The sequence below is a fragment of the Vombatus ursinus genome, unplaced genomic scaffold, assembly GCF_900497805.2.
Source record: "Vombatus ursinus unplaced genomic scaffold, bare-nosed wombat genome assembly UNPS02014784.1, whole genome shotgun sequence".
NCBI classification, from domain to species: Eukaryota; Metazoa; Chordata; class Mammalia; order Diprotodontia; family Vombatidae; genus Vombatus; species Vombatus ursinus.
The window spans coordinates 5928716-5944434 of record NW_020954562.1 but is presented as its reverse complement, the minus strand read 5'-3'; the positions used below and the strand labels follow the sequence as shown (position 1 = coordinate 5944434).

The 15719-nt window shown below is 35.5% G+C and overlaps 1 protein-coding gene across 4 annotated transcripts in view; it reads right to left on the bottom strand.

The window, feature by feature from the left end:
* Window positions 1-663: 663 nt before the first annotated feature.
* MMAA (metabolism of cobalamin associated A) overlaps window positions 664-15719 on the bottom strand; it is a 36430-nt gene continuing 21374 nt past the window's right edge. For all 4 annotated transcript variants that reach the window (XM_027867007.1, XM_027867004.1, XM_027867006.1 and 1 more), the window contains 4 exons: window positions 8842-9012; window positions 6110-6195; window positions 2005-2154; window positions 664-1014 (listed from right to left, as the gene is read on the bottom strand). In XM_027867007.1, coding sequence (XP_027722808.1) covers window positions 733-1014; window positions 2005-2154; window positions 6110-6195; window positions 8842-9012 — 689 coding nt within the window. In that variant the 3' untranslated portion in view covers window positions 664-732. The remainder of the gene's footprint in view (window positions 1015-2004; window positions 2155-6109; window positions 6196-8841; window positions 9013-15719) is intronic.

The following is a 15719-nucleotide window of genomic DNA, read 5'->3' as shown; positions in this document are numbered from 1 at the left end:
TAATCCTTAAGTAATTAAGGATTAGCTAGAATTTGGGGGAGTGTCCATGCTGTCCTTTGGGGGATTAATTGGAACTGGTAGATTACCTGGCCCATATAGGTTACAATGGATTTCCCCATCTTTGGTATGGTTCCATCACTCTTTTGAGATTGGTGCTCAAATATGAATAGATATCCTATAATTTAGTCATCATATATTTCCCCAACTCTTTTGCTTCTTTATGCCATATATATTCATTTCAAAAATTCCTCAATGAATCTGATACTCCCTAAATGTCAATCATATATTTAAGGTTTTCAAAAATGATTCTATTATTATTAGCACCAAACAGAACTTTAAAAATGTGGTCAATACTGATTTTTTTGCCTGGAAAAGAAGGTTTTCTGGGACATGATCTCCTTTCTGCCTCCTTCAGTCTCCTTTGTTACTGACTAAGGACAGAAGCCAATTCTGCATCGCCTCTGCACTCGTGGGCAAGAGCTTAGCAAGTCCCACTTCTGTGTGCCAGGAGGAACAGAAAATAACTATAGTTAGTAACGTATGGTAGGAACTTTCTAAGTGTTGTGAAATTGCCTCATCTTTACCACTGATACCCTACTTAAGTTTACCAAGTGTGAATCTCAAATATGGGAATCAAATCTGGCCATAAAAATGAATTACAAATTGTAAACATCATGAGAGAATTTTAATATTAAAATATTTTAACATATTGAAAGATCACATAAATTAGTCTCAGATTTTAAAAGCTTTCAACAATATATCTGCTGCTAGTCCTGGAGAAAGATCCCCACTGGCAACCTTTTCCTCCAGAAAAGGAATTTGGTCCTTTACTGCTGAACAATTTCGGAAACGTTCTAACACACTTTCCTGGATCAGGTTCCACATCCAGACTTTCTGCTGCTTTCGTCTCCTGGCAATGAGCTCGTGACTCGCAAGCATGAGGTCCTGGAATTCTTTCATTCTGTCCCACATCTCAGTGATGCCTTCTCCAGTTTTTGCAGAAATGCGAACTACCTATAGAAAAATGAAGAGCAATCTGACTCATTTCTTATCAAAGGAATAGTAAGTATTCTTCTTGAGTGGCTCATTCTTAACTATCTCATTATACAAGTAAACAACAAATTCAAGCTGCATTTTTAAAACGTAGAAAAGTAGGTACAAAGAGTAACTTAACTAGAATTACTCCATAAATTTGTTGCAGAGCCAAGAACTTATCATGGATTCAAATCGCAATTTGGTAATCTGTGCAGAGCTAATAATTGGGTGAGAGGGTGGTTATAAAGATAAATACTGCAAAGCTAGGTAAGGCTTTCACATCCAAGTTGGTTTTGGGACCACAGCCCCATTAATAGGGGCAAATAATCCTGATTGGGGGAATAGGTCAGCACAGTAAGTGAACAGTGAGGAATGATACATGGATGGGATTAGAAGCCTAGTCTAAGAAACATGATTTTACTTTCCTACAGCTGTCACGTTTGTGGTTTCTTTCTTTAATAATATAATAATCTTACAGGTAAAACTGGAGAAGTCACAATTATGACATCAATAGACATAGCATTATATCTTTTTTACTGCCACCTCCCCTTGCCACCAACTTCGTAACATGCTAAATGGGAAAGAAAGTATCCGACTACAAAAGCCTTTACTCTTTCACATGGTGGAGAAACTAATCATCAATAGCTTTATAATCTTGGGAACAGTTTGTTTTCAGAATGGATTTGCTATCATTTCAACATGTTCAAAATCAAGCATTAAGTAACTTAATCTATCATTTCATATCTCGAACCCATTTTTAACTTTTTAAACTACTTTTTAACAAGTAGTAGGTTTGTGATAATTTTAATATCCCTGCTATAGACTCTACTTTTGTCACAATTTTAAAGGCTCAAATCTTCACATAAAAGCTAAGATTGATTATATGTCTTGCTTAGGATTTACATCCTTTTGTAAAGTGTGCACAAGTCCATTCAGGAGGAAAAGCTTATAAATGGAATGGATGCTCACCTTTGGTCTCCAGACTTTTGAGCGCTTGCGGAGTAATTTTAATGCACTGGTATACTCGGCTTGTATCCTTCGAGCTGGTACAACCAAATCTCCATCAGCTTTAGTTATAGCTACTAGATCAGCCATTTCAATTATACCCCGTTTGATGCCCTGAAGAAAAAAAGGGGGAAATGGGAATAAGCATTAATATTGGTCGTCATAAGGCAAGATGTTTCATTATTCTTTCAGCTTAAGTGTGAAAATCCCCCAAGGCTCTATTCTATGCCCCATTACTTTCTCTCCATATACTCTCTCCTTTATTGACCTTATCTGCTCATTGATTCAATTATTAATTCTATGCAGATGACTCTAAAATCTATACATTGAGCTGATGTCTCTCCCCTATGGGGGACTCCAGTAGTACTCCAGTCTTGTCATCTACTTACCAAATACCTTCATCTAGATAGCTCACACACATCGAACTAAACATGTCCTGAACTAAACTCACCATCTTTTCCCCAAACCACATCTCCTTTAAGATTCCCTATTGTTACTGATAACACCATTTATTCAAAAATTATTTATCAAGTGATTACTGTGTCCCAGATACTCATATCCCTAATGCTACTTTATACCATACATAATTATTTTTTGATTTGGAGACATGCTTAAGGCACAATGGAAAGATACAAATGCAACAGCCTCTGTCCTCAAGAAGCTTACATTCTACTGGGGGTAAACAACACATACAAGGGCATTAGCAACATAGAAGGAAATCAATCACTTAACAAACATTTATGAAGTGACTAGCACTGTCAGACACTGTACGAGGTACAAAAGATGAAAAAAAAATAGAATAATCTCTCTTCTTAAGCAGCTTGAGGATGCCCATCATTGTATAAATTGTTCTCCTAGTTCAGCTCACTCCACTATGCATTAATTCATAAAGCTATTCCTTATTTCTTCTCAATTTGTCCATTTCATCTTTTATTTATGATGAAATGACATTATATTCCGTATATATACCACATCTTGTTTAACCATTCTCCAATAGGAGGATGTCTCTTAGTTTCCACCTTTGGGCAACCACAAAAAGCTGTTATAATTTTTATACATATTTCCTCTTTCTTTGATTTCTTTTGAGTACAGACCTAGAAGTTGTAACTGAGTCAGAGAGTATGCACAGTTTGGTATCTTTATTGGAATAGTCCCAAATTGCTTTTCAGAAAGGCTGAACTAATTCACAGCTCCATCAACAGTGCAGTAGTGTATCGGTTTTCCCACATCTCCTCCGTAGTTGTCATTTTCAAACTCTTTTGTTATCTCTGCCAGTTTGAGTTGTATGAGGTGTAATCTCAAGGTTGCTTTAATGTGAATTTCTCTAATTATTTGTAATTTAAAGTATTTTTTCACATGATTATAAATAGCTTAGATTTCTTCCTTTGAAAACTGCCTTTCCATTTGATCATTAATTGGGGGAATGTTTCTTAATCTTACAAATTTGAATCAGTTCCTTAAATATCCTGAAAATGAGACCTTTATCTGAGAAAGCTGCTGTAAAGATTTTCCCCCAGTTATTTGTTTCCTTTTTAGTTCTTACTAAAACTTTAAAAGACTTAAGAATTCTGATCAAAGCAATGAACAAGAGGACTTATGATAAAAATGCTACCACCTCTTGATGAAGAGGTGATGGACTCAAGGTGTGGAAGAAGATATATATTTTTGGACATGGTCATTGTGTGGATTTATTTTGTTTGACAATGCTTATTTGTTACAAAGGGTTTTTTTTTCCTTTCTGTTTTTAATGGGGTGGTGGGAGTAAAAGGAGGAGAGGAAAAAGGGATAGTGATGTCAAAAGAAGAAAAGAAACCTACTGGAACACTTTAAAAAGTATTCAGAAAAGAACAGAAGTTCAGAACTAAACATGGATAAGTGGGAGAGTTTTGAAAGTGACATGTTAAAGTTCTCACTTTTTAAAAAAAAAACAAGCAAAATGGAATAATTATTCATGATTTTATATTAAAATCTTTTTTGGTATTCACCTTTATATAAAGAAATGCTCTTTTGTGTTTGTTACATTTAAAATTTTTAACCATTTTAAACAAAGAACTGATATAGTCAGATCTGTACTTTAGGAATATCAATTTGGCAGTAATGTAGAAGATGGATTGGAGGGGGAGAGAATTAAAGCAGACAGACTAACTAGGAAGCTACTGTAATAGTCCAGGTGAAAAGTGATAAATGCCAGAACTCAGGTGGTAGCTGTGTGAATAAAGAAGAGGCAGATGGGAGAGATGATGTGTGAAGGTATAATCAATAAGACCACCATACTCCCAGTCACATATGTCTTAACACCTTGGAATTTCCTTGACTCTTCCTTTTTCTTTTATTTCCCATCACCCCTAAAATATAGTCAGTTGCCAAGACTTGCTGATTACACTTCCACAGGGCCAATACCTCATATCCTCTCATCACCTTTTACACTTGTACTATCATTAACTGGACTAGGCGAGTAATTCATCTCCCTGCCTACAGTCTCCCATCTCTCTTATCCATATATACCTTCCAAAACAAGCCTCTTAAGGCACAGTTCTGATGTCACACCCCCTATTCAAAAACTTACAGTGACTCTGTGTTATCCACTGGATGAAATACAAAGTACCTGTTTAAGGCTCTCCATAATCTAGTTACAACCCAGCCCTTTTTGGGGGGGTGGAGTAGGGGAGGATTATTAATTCTCATCCCACTTTCTACAGTCCAATCAAACTGCACTACTAGTTTTTGTCCAAACTCACCATGCCATACTAGGTTCTACTTCTATACACTGACAAAAGTTATCCCTGATAACTGAAACATTCCCTCCTTTTCTAAATTTTCAGGATCCTTCTCTTCAAGGCTTAGCCTAAGTGCTCCCTCTTCTGTACAGGCTTCCCTAACTAGAAAAGGCAGTTCTCTGCCTCCTCTTCAGCTCCTTGGGAGTAGAGATTATCTTGTTTGTATTTGTAACCTCAGGGTTTATCACAGTGCCTGGCACATAATAAGTGCTTACTAAATGCTTTATCTATCTCAGATTTGCAATTATCCATCATTACATTGGTCAGAAAGATAACACACATACCACTAATACACATATAGCTATTTTATGCCATTCTAACACTTAAAACCTGCTAGGAAAGCGGAAAGAGTACATTTCTGGAGAAGAAATCTTTGCTCTTTGAAATATCCCTCTAATATATACAGATGAGAAATTTTTCTCTTGTCTGTTTGGAAAAAACACCTTATAATTTAAAAGTAAACCGAGGTCTGAAATTTTTGAAGAGATTATCTTAGTCTTTTGATCCAAATTATGGTAGAAGATTAAATGTCAATGTCAAAAGATGAAATCCAATGGTGACTAACCCATAATTGTGGGAAACAGTGGAAAAGTGTTATTTATAAAATAACAATTAAAAAGTTGCAATTTTTCAAATAACTTTCATTAATGAAATTTAATGACTCATAATTTTACACTCACTATAACAATACAAAGTTACCAATAACAAAAAAAAAATTTAAACTTGAATTCAGATGGTTCCTGAAGTAAGGACAGAACTCTTATTTTATAAAGTAGAATTCTAGCTTCCCAGAAAAATACAGAATCAATTAATTTAAAGGATGATATATCTAATAAATAAAAGTTCTGAAGTAAGTATAGTATAAGTAGCAAGATTTCAACGGTCCCTGTAGGTCAGAGCTATCCTATTTTAACCCTTCCTGCCTTAGTCATAGAGAAAATAGATCTTATGACTCATTTTAAGGTCATATAGTAAATCTATGGAAGGTAGGAACAAAAAAGCAAACCTACCATTTAGTCAAATGTTTTATCCAATAAAGAATCATGCTTCACTGCCCACTCATTTTTATCATTTTAACTTACAAAGGTATACCTTCAATAATGTTACCTTACAAATAAATTACAAACAAACCTCCCATAACATTAAAAAAAAACTGCCTAAGACAAAAACTGGACAAAAACTAACCAATCTGTAATGTTAGGTAGAGACATACCTACACAGGCAATAATGAAAATTTGGAATTTCTGGGATATATCCCACATATTTCCAATTAAGAAAGAGAGAACAATTACCTGCAATTCATCTCCTCCTGCTGGCGGTAGTAATAAAACAAACATATCAACCATGTCTGCAACAGCAAATTCTGACTGCCCCACACCTGAAAAATGTCAATCATAAGCATATATTCAAAATGTATTCCTCAAAGCCTATTTGAAAGGCAAAAGGAGAATTTCTATAAGGAAAATTCATGATGGTCTCCATGCTGAAATAAAGAAAGTCAAGTCTGGGGAAAGCAAATATATAATCTAACTCCAGATGGGTAAAATTCCATAACATTTAATCTTAATTATTTTCTTTCAGAGAAATTTGTTAAAATTAATAAATTTCTCCTGACAGAAAGGCTAATGGACTCAAGATGCAAAATGAGGATTTATTTTTGGACATTGCCAATGTAGTCATTTGTATTTCTATGATTTGTTACAAGAATTTTTCTGTTATTTTCAGTGGGGTTGAGGGTAGGGACCTGAAGAGAGAAAATAAATATTAGTTCATTGAAAAAAAAATTATATATACAAAAATTACATTTCCAGTATGCATGAGTAAGAGATGAAACAAAGCAGACCTAAAAACACTATGCTAATTTTCAATTCAACCTTTATTATGTGCTTATGTATGAGCAAACAGTCCTCACCTTTAGGGAGTTTGTATTATCTTAGGGATTAGGCTGGAAGCTACAGGTACACAAATAAGTATCACACGAAGAAAATAACAAACTGGAAGTGGGAAGAGAATGAAAGGTTTCATGTTCCATCTAAGCTGTACTTCAAATAAAGTCAGGGATTCTGAGAAACGAAGATGAAAACACAGTGCATTCTAGGTATGTGAAAGAGCTTCTTCAAATTCATCAGGTCCTTGGATCATAGGGTACTGAGTGCAGGGAATGGTCAATAGACCATTTTGACTGGACTGTAGCATTCATGAAGTGGAATAATATGAAATAAGGCTGCAAAAGTAGATTGACACCATATTGTTGAAGGCCATAAATGTCAGGCTAAGGCATACATATATACCCCTTGAGCAAACAGCAGTTAGTCACTAAAGATTCTGGATCACAGGTGTGACACTCACACCTGAGTCTTAGCAATATTATTCTGACAACTATATACAGGCAATATAGAAGAAGGGAGAGTCTGAAAAAGCAAAGACCTATTAGAAGTCTATTACAGGGGCAGCTAGGTGGCACAGTGGATAGAGCATATGCCCTGGAATCAGGAGGACTTGAATTCAAATCTGGCCTCAGACACTTGACACTTACTAGCTGTGTGACCCTAGGCAAGTCACTTAACCCCACTGCCTAGCCAAAAAAAAAAAAAGAAGAAGAAGAAGAAGAAGAAGTCTATTATAGTAGTCCGGGTAAAAGATGATGAGGACCTGAACTAGAATGGTTAGCAACTGTGTAAGCGGGAAAAAAAAAGAGATGATGTGGAGGTAGAATCAACAAGGTTTGGCAACAGATTGCATGTGGGGTGAGACAGAGGGAATAATCCAGACTGATCCAAGCTAAAAGAACTGCTCTGAACACAATAGGGAAAGAAAGTCATGAATAAGCTGTCCTCACTCTTTTTTCCTTCTCTCTGTTTTTGTGTGTTTTATAGATGATTTTGGAGCTTAACAACTGCTAAGTCTCAAATAGGATATGGGAAAAAGTAGTAAAGAAAAACTGTTTTTTTGACCAAAGGACACACACAAAAAAGAAGAAGAATCAGAATTTTAGGGCTAAAAAGGACCTTAGAAATTATTTTAACCCAAGCCCCTTATTTTATAATTAAGGAAGTGATTGGGGCAGCTAGGTGGTACAGTGGATAGAGCACCAACCCTGAAGTAAGGAGGACCTGAGTTCAAATCCGACCTCAGACCAAACACTTGACATTTACTAGCTGTGTGTGGCCCTGTGCAAGTTACTTAACCCCAATTGCCTAAAAAAAAAAAAAAAAAGGAAGTTATGCTAAGAAAGGTTAAGTGATTTCCCAGTATCACACAACGATAGTCAGCACTACAAACCAAGACTTCTGACTTCTATATGATCACTCTTTCTACTACATGCTACTCCCCTCAAGTTCAACTATAGTTTTGATCAAATCTCCTTTTCTCACCTACAATGCAAACAACATAATCACATTCATTTCCTTCCAGCATGTCACAAGAAGAGGCAAAGTACTTTTAAAGATGACTATTATTGAAGTTCCAATGACCCTTTTTGTTTGAACCACTTAAGATGTTTATAACATTATTTGGTTTTATAGTTACTCATGAATATGCCATATCTTGCCTATTAGAGCGTATTGTTGTTCAGTTGTTTCAGTTGTGTCTGACTCTCTGTGACCCCATTTAGGGTTTTCTTCATAGAGATACTGGAGTGGTTTGCCCTTTCCTTCTTCAGCTTATTTTACAGATGAGGACAATGAGGCAAACAGGGTCAAGTGAATTGCCCAGGGTTACATAGCTAGTTAAGTGTCTGAGTTTAGATTTGAATTCAGGGAGATGTGTTTTCCTGACTCCAGGCCTGGTACTCCCTCCACTGCTCCACCTAGCTGCCCCTTTTAGAGTTTAAGCTCCTTGAAGGTAGGAACAGTGTCTGATAGATTTTTGTATACTTCACAGTACTTAGCCCAAATTCTTACAACTTTAAGAAAAATTTATTGAATGAATTATGTGTAAATAACTTTATTATCTAGAACCTGTCTTTGCATAAGACTTAATATAGGATTTTACTTTTATAAAACAGACAGAAAAATGCACTTACCTACAGTTTCAATAAGAATGATATCATATCCTCCTCCTTCACAAAGAAGAATAGCTTCCTTTGTAGTCCTTGTCACACCTCCTAAAGTTCCTCTAGTAGGAGATGGTCTGATGTATGCATTCATGTCTTTTGACAACTCAATCATCCGTGTTTTATCACCCAAAAGTGAACCTAAAATGTATGTTTTTAAAAATTTGTACAGAAATTATAAAGATCAAATAATAAGTAGTGAGTTCCCAAGTGCATCACTTCATGACATTTTGCTCAAAATCACAATTTTCCTTCATTATTATTGTGCTTCAATCCACTCTGAACATGAAACTCCCCTTTGGAAAAACACACAGCAGTAGTTCTCTGTCCTAAAATGTAGCATGTCATAGCAGATAGAAAGCTAGTCTTGGAGTTGGGACAGCCTGGATCTGACACACACTGGCTTCAATGACTCTAGATAAATCACTTATCTCTCAGTTAACCGAGGCAACTAAGACTATAAGTTATAAACCAGAAGCTGATCTTTATGACAAATGGACTGCCCTCATCAGCAATTCCCTAAACTAATGAAATCACAGATCTATTGGGATCAGCTAAGTTCTTAGCACTCAAAACCCTTCATAATCTAGCCCTACAGTCCAATCTTATCTGCCCCATTCCCCTCAAACAAATCATCAGGCTGGTCTTCTTAGTATCCCTTCAACATACCACATGTTCATTTCCCTTTCTCTTCAAACCTGAAATGCTCTCCTCTCTCCAACGATCCAAATCCAAGGAATGTTTCAAGGATGAGACAAAGCCCAACCTCTTCCCTAAAGCCTTGGCCCCACAACTTACTGCTGCACTTCAAGGTTTGAAAAGTAATCATATATTATCTTGTACTGTTCTCTGATTTATGTCTTATTTCCCTTAAATTCAAAACTGCTTGAGGACAAGGACTGTATCATATTCTCTAACATACTAGCTGAAGCATTCAACTGCCTGCTGAATTGAATTCAGTTTGGAATTCACTGTGATACACAGATACTTGCTAACTTGAGAAGAAGGAAAGACTTAAAATGCTAATGATTACTCTTAGCCATTTAGTTTTAGAATACTTATTTGAGGACTCTAGGGGGATCTTTGTCCTAAATTCTCAATTTTATTTAGCTTAAGAGAACTCTGTTACATGTACCAGAGACACTGACCTGTCCTTAGAGCATGTACAATATGCTCTGCCTGGTATCAATCCATGTGGAGGACTGGTTAGCCTGCTTCAAAAGTGTGTGAATACAGGGGCAGCTCCTTACCTCTCAACTTTGGTGTATACAGGTATTCTTTATTTCCTGTAAGTATACTATGTGGTGATGAAAAGCCTTTTAATTAGCAGTTACCAAGACTCAGTGTACATACAAAAAGTATAAACAGACATCTTTTTCTTCCTAGTGGTTTTTGATGCTGAAGAAATGCTATTAGTCCTCTCATGAAAGAGCCCTTACCTCCAGTCATCACACAGCCATGAATATGTGGTGCCCATGTTTGTTTTGTCTCTATTGTATTTATTCTTTTATGATCTTAGTTAGCCAAGCCCAGTGAAGAGCCAGCCCTGATGAGCTACTTGCTTGACCAAACCTAGCAGCAAATGGACCTTAGCAGCTGAGATACTGTGCCTGCAAGCAAGGGAACATCGCATTTATTAGCTACGCTAGAACCATAAGTAAACTTGGTGGAGGGAATACTTTGTACCAACGACCTTAAGTTTGAGCCCACTTTCTCCACGGACCAAGGGGACATGGAAAAGTGGACATCCCCCCCACCCAATTTGGGGGATGTTTTATACTTCTGTCCTTGCTATTTTTTCAATAAATATCTCTTTGTAAAAGCTCACTGACATTAATTGATTAACTGATATTGAGGAAAAATCGAGTGGTCAATTGGTCTTGACATGAGAGAGAGATTATTTGGCAATAATAATGGGAAGAATATATTGTTTTGAGGTCAAGACTTTTAGTGAAACCACAAATATGCATTACATATGGCTTGTTTTTAAGTATAAGATAAATTCAGTTAGTTGTAAAAATTTATCTACTGATCTGTTTCCCTCTGAAGCTCCTTCTGTTTTCTCTGTGCATTTCTAAATGCTTCATGATGCTCTTAACCTTCTTTTCTTTTTGTAATACTATCACTAACTATTCTCTTTCCCTAATTCCTCTTACCCAACCCCCCCCCCAAAAAAAACCAAGAAGCAATGCAATAAACACAGGTCTTATTCTGAACCTCTACCTCTTTGGTTCTCTGGAGTCATGGCTGATCACCGAATCATTAGATCAGACTGCTTAAGTCAATATTGTTTTTCTTTACAATGTTGTGTTCCATACTGCCTTTTACAAATGGTTTTATGTATGTCCATTGTTTTTGTTAAGCTCAGTTAACAGGGGGTCCAGAACCCATGAAGAGACATGAGCCAAGTGTTAATGTTTCAAAGGAACTATTAGGTAGGAGCAAAACAAGCCACAGAAGTTTTTATTAGAGAAAACCTTCCAAGATTGAATCTAGTTTGTTAAGAGACATGAGTGTCTGACACCTGAATTAGAGACTATTATATAGAATTAAATTCATTCACATACGGAGTTAAAGAAAGGTAAATAATTGTAAAGAAAGGTAAATAATTGTAGAGTTATTTTATAGTTCATGGTCAAGCTATGCTAATAAAGCAAAAATGACACTACCTAAATTAATTTATAGTTTTAGTGCTATACTACAACAAACTACCAAAGGTTATTTAATATAACTAGTTAAAATAACTACATGATTCATATGAAGGAAACAAAAGGTCAAGAACTCCAAGGGAGATAAAACTTACTGTAAATCAGTAAACATCAAAACTATTTGTAGTGGTTAAAAAATAGAAAAGTTGATCAATGGTCCATACAAGGTAAACATGACCTGAAGTAAATGAACACAGTAGTATAGTGTTGAGTAAACACAGTAACACAAAACTATTGGGGTAAGAACTTCCTAATTCAAAGGGAACTGTTAGTGAAACTGGAAAGCAGTTTGACAGAAATTAGGTTTAGAATGACATCCTATACTATATACCACAATAAACTTCAAATATGATTTAAATCTAAAAGATTCTATCATTAAATATAGAAAGGAGAATGATAGAGGGTCCCTTGTATAACTAGGGCAAGGTAGAGAATTTTTAATCAAACAAAAGGGAAAAGTCATCACCATAAAAGATAAAATAAGACAACTTCGGGCAGACAATATTAAAAAGATTCTGCATTAACAAAATCAATTCCAACAGAGTAAGAAGATTAGCTGCAAATTGTAAATCTTCACAACAAATATCTATGGTAAAAGTTTGATATCCAAAATTTATATGGAATTTATACAAATATATGAAGCCAAGCTCTTTTCATGGTCCACTACCCAATGTAAAAGTGGTCAAAAGATTTGAGGACAATTTTCAAAAAAAAAAAAAAACCAAAAAAGCTATTGATAACCATAAGATAAAATGCTCCAAATAAGTAATAAGAGGAAATGCAAATAAAAACAAGCCTGAGGATCCTCTTCACAACCATCAGACTGGCAAAGATGACAAAAAGTCAAAATTACAATTGTTGGAGATTCTGTGGGACAATAGTTACAGTAAAGCATTACTGGCAGAAATATAAAGTGGCCCAGTTTTTCTGGAAAACAGTCTGGAACAATACTCAAAAAGTCACTAAATTCTGAATATCTTTTCATTCAGCAATACCACTACTAGTCACAGAAGTCACAGATAGAGGAAAAAGGATCATGCACCAAAATATTTATAGTAGCACTTTTTGTCATTACAAAGAACTGGAAACAAAGTGGGTGTGCATTGAGTGGCAAACTGCTAAACACAATGTGACATGTGAATGTAAAGGAACATTACTGTGCCAGAAAAATAATATGATGAATCCAGAGAAACCAAGGAGACTTACTTAAAGTAACATAGAATAAAATAAGCAGAGCCAGAATAATTTTTTTTCCTAAATTTTTATTTTTTAGCATTAATTTTTTTAAATTTTGAATTCCAAATTCTCTCCCTCCTTCCAGCCTCCACCCCACCCATTGAGAAAGCAAGCAATATGGTATCACTTATATATGTTAAGTTATGCAAAACATATTTCCATATTAGCCATGTTGCAAAAAAAAAAGGAATAAAAATAAAGTGGAAAAAGAATGCTTCAATCTGCACTCAAAGTTCATCAGTTCTCTCTTGAAGTGGATAGCATTTTTCATTACGGGTCCTTTGAAATTGTCTTGGATCATTGCATTGATGACAGTAGCTAAGTCATTCACAATTGATCATCATACAACATTGCTGTTACTGTGTACAATGTTCTTCTGGTTCTGCTCATTTCACTTTGCATCAGTTTATATATGTTTTTCCAAGTTTTTCTGAAACCATCCTGCTCATCATTTCTTATAGTGTAATTGCAGTCCATCATAACCACATACTACAACTTGTTCAGTCATTCTCTAATAGAAGGGCATTCCCTCAATTTCCAATTCTTAGCCACCACAAAAAGAGCTGCTACAAATATTTTTGTACAAATAGGTTCTTTTGCTTTGTCTCTGATCTCTTTGGGATACAGACCTAGTAGTGATATCACTGGGTCAAGGGGAATGCACAGTTTTATAGTACTTTTGGTGTAGTTCCAAGTTGTTCTCCAGAATGGTTGGACCAGTTCCCAATTCCACTTCAAGAAGTACAGTGGCCTTAAGAAGTAGGATGGTGGATCACTGGAATAGATTAGGTACACAGTAGTAAAAGGCCATAATAATCTAATGTTTGATAAACCCCAAAATCCAAGCTTTTGGGGCAAGAACTCACCATCTGACAAAAATTGCTGGGAAAACTGGAAAGCAGTTTGGCAGAAACTAGGCACAGACCAATACCTCACACCATATACACAAGATAAGGTCAAAACAGGTACATTATTTAGACATAAAAGGTGATATCATAAGTAAACTAGTGGAGCATGGAAAAATCAGTTCTATGGATATGGGAAGAATTTATGACCAAACAAGAGATAGAGAGGATCATGGGAACTAAAATATAGAATTGAAATAGTTCACCAATAAGTTCAGATTGGGAAAGAAGAGTTATAGCCAAATCATGGATGATGGCTTGGGAAAGTACTACGGTGTAAAGGGATTGAAGATGGAACTAAGCGTAGGAACATAATGTGTAGGGAGATATGGAATGATAAAATAAAAGTTATGATCAGTTAATAAAATTTAAGAGCTCTTCAACATTAAAATAGAACATTTGTGAATAAAAGCAAGGTGAAGGATATGAACATTGTTTTGTGTAGCTGAGGTAGAATAGAGAGAGTTGGGTAGATGTGGAGTTGAATAGATTGAAAAATTGGGAAATTAGGATATTTAAGGAAATATCAACATATATGTTGAAGCCTTTTAGAATGAGGGTAGGATCAATGGGGAGAAAGAAGTATTTCAACTAGACCAACCCGTCAGAGAGTATGAGAGAAGATGAAACCAGTTATAGAAACCATGGCCAGGAAAGCAGTGCCAAATGGGAAAAGCCAATTCTCAGTGAGTGCCAAAAGACAGAGCAAGAGATGAAAGGAAGTTTATTATTCTAGAGGGCACAGAGGAAGGACTGAACAGGTTCAAAGGGAATGGAAATGAAAGAGTAGATTGCAGAGGTTGGGGAGGGAGGTTTATCTGAGGGGTCAGAACCATCAGATTAGGAAGTGCAAGAAGGGATATGATTATGTTATGTTAACCACTCCAGGAGAGTAATGAAAAGTTTTCAGGTACAATAGCCCTCAAGATCTTGGTCTCAGCATAGCCTGTAACTACCTGGCCTCAAGGTAAGTGATGCTTTATCCCTGGATCATTAAGAAGTCTGGATTCTAGAATGGGAGATGCAGAATAAGATACATTTTCAAACATGGTTGATACGTTGATTTGTTTTATTCAACTATACTTACTGGTCATAAGAGGGTTTCTTTTGAGGAGAAAGAGTGGAGTTCATGGGTAGTGATAGAGATGCAAAAAAGAACACCAATAAAACAATGAAAAACACATGAAAATTTCAGAAAGGAACATAAACAAATTGGGCAATTCTGTATTAAATTTAGCATGAATTTCAAGAGGTTTAAAAAAACAAATTGCACCTAAAAGAAGTTCATGGTTTCACATAATCCTCTTTTTTTGTTCTTTGTATTCTGAAGTGCTCATGTATGTTTAAGTTTATAATCCAAAAGAAAATTTAAAAATAAAGCTGAAGCTATGCTTAAAATAATTAAGTATAATAATTAAAGGGTATAAATACCCTTTGACTCAGTGATATATCAATGGGCATATAACCTAAGACAGTCAAAGACAGAGGGGTAAAGGCATATACTTGAAAAATATTCACCAAAGCACATTTTGTGATAGCAAATCAATCAGAAGCAAAACAGATGCTCATTGATTGAAGAATGTATAAATGAACTGTGGTATATAAGTTGTATAATATAAGAAAATACAAATATAAATTTGGTGAAACTTTGGAAGACTTGAGTGAAATGAAGGCTGAGCAAAGTAAGAAGAACCAGGGTAATAATGACGATAATAACATAAAGGAAAACTGATTATTGTAGTGACCAATCTTAAGTTCAGAGGACCAGGGGTAAAACATGCTTCCATCCTCTTAGAAGAGAGGTAGCAAACTATAGGGATGTGATGTAATGAGGTATATATTGTTAAAAAAAAAAAAGCCACTTTGTTGGCTTTTTTTGCTTGACAAAACTTCATTGTTACAAGAGAGGATTCTAGGGAGGGACATCATTGGAAAGTGTCAATTGTGTTTTTAAAAAGCATTACTACATAAGCAAGACTACAAAGAACTATGGGAAAAA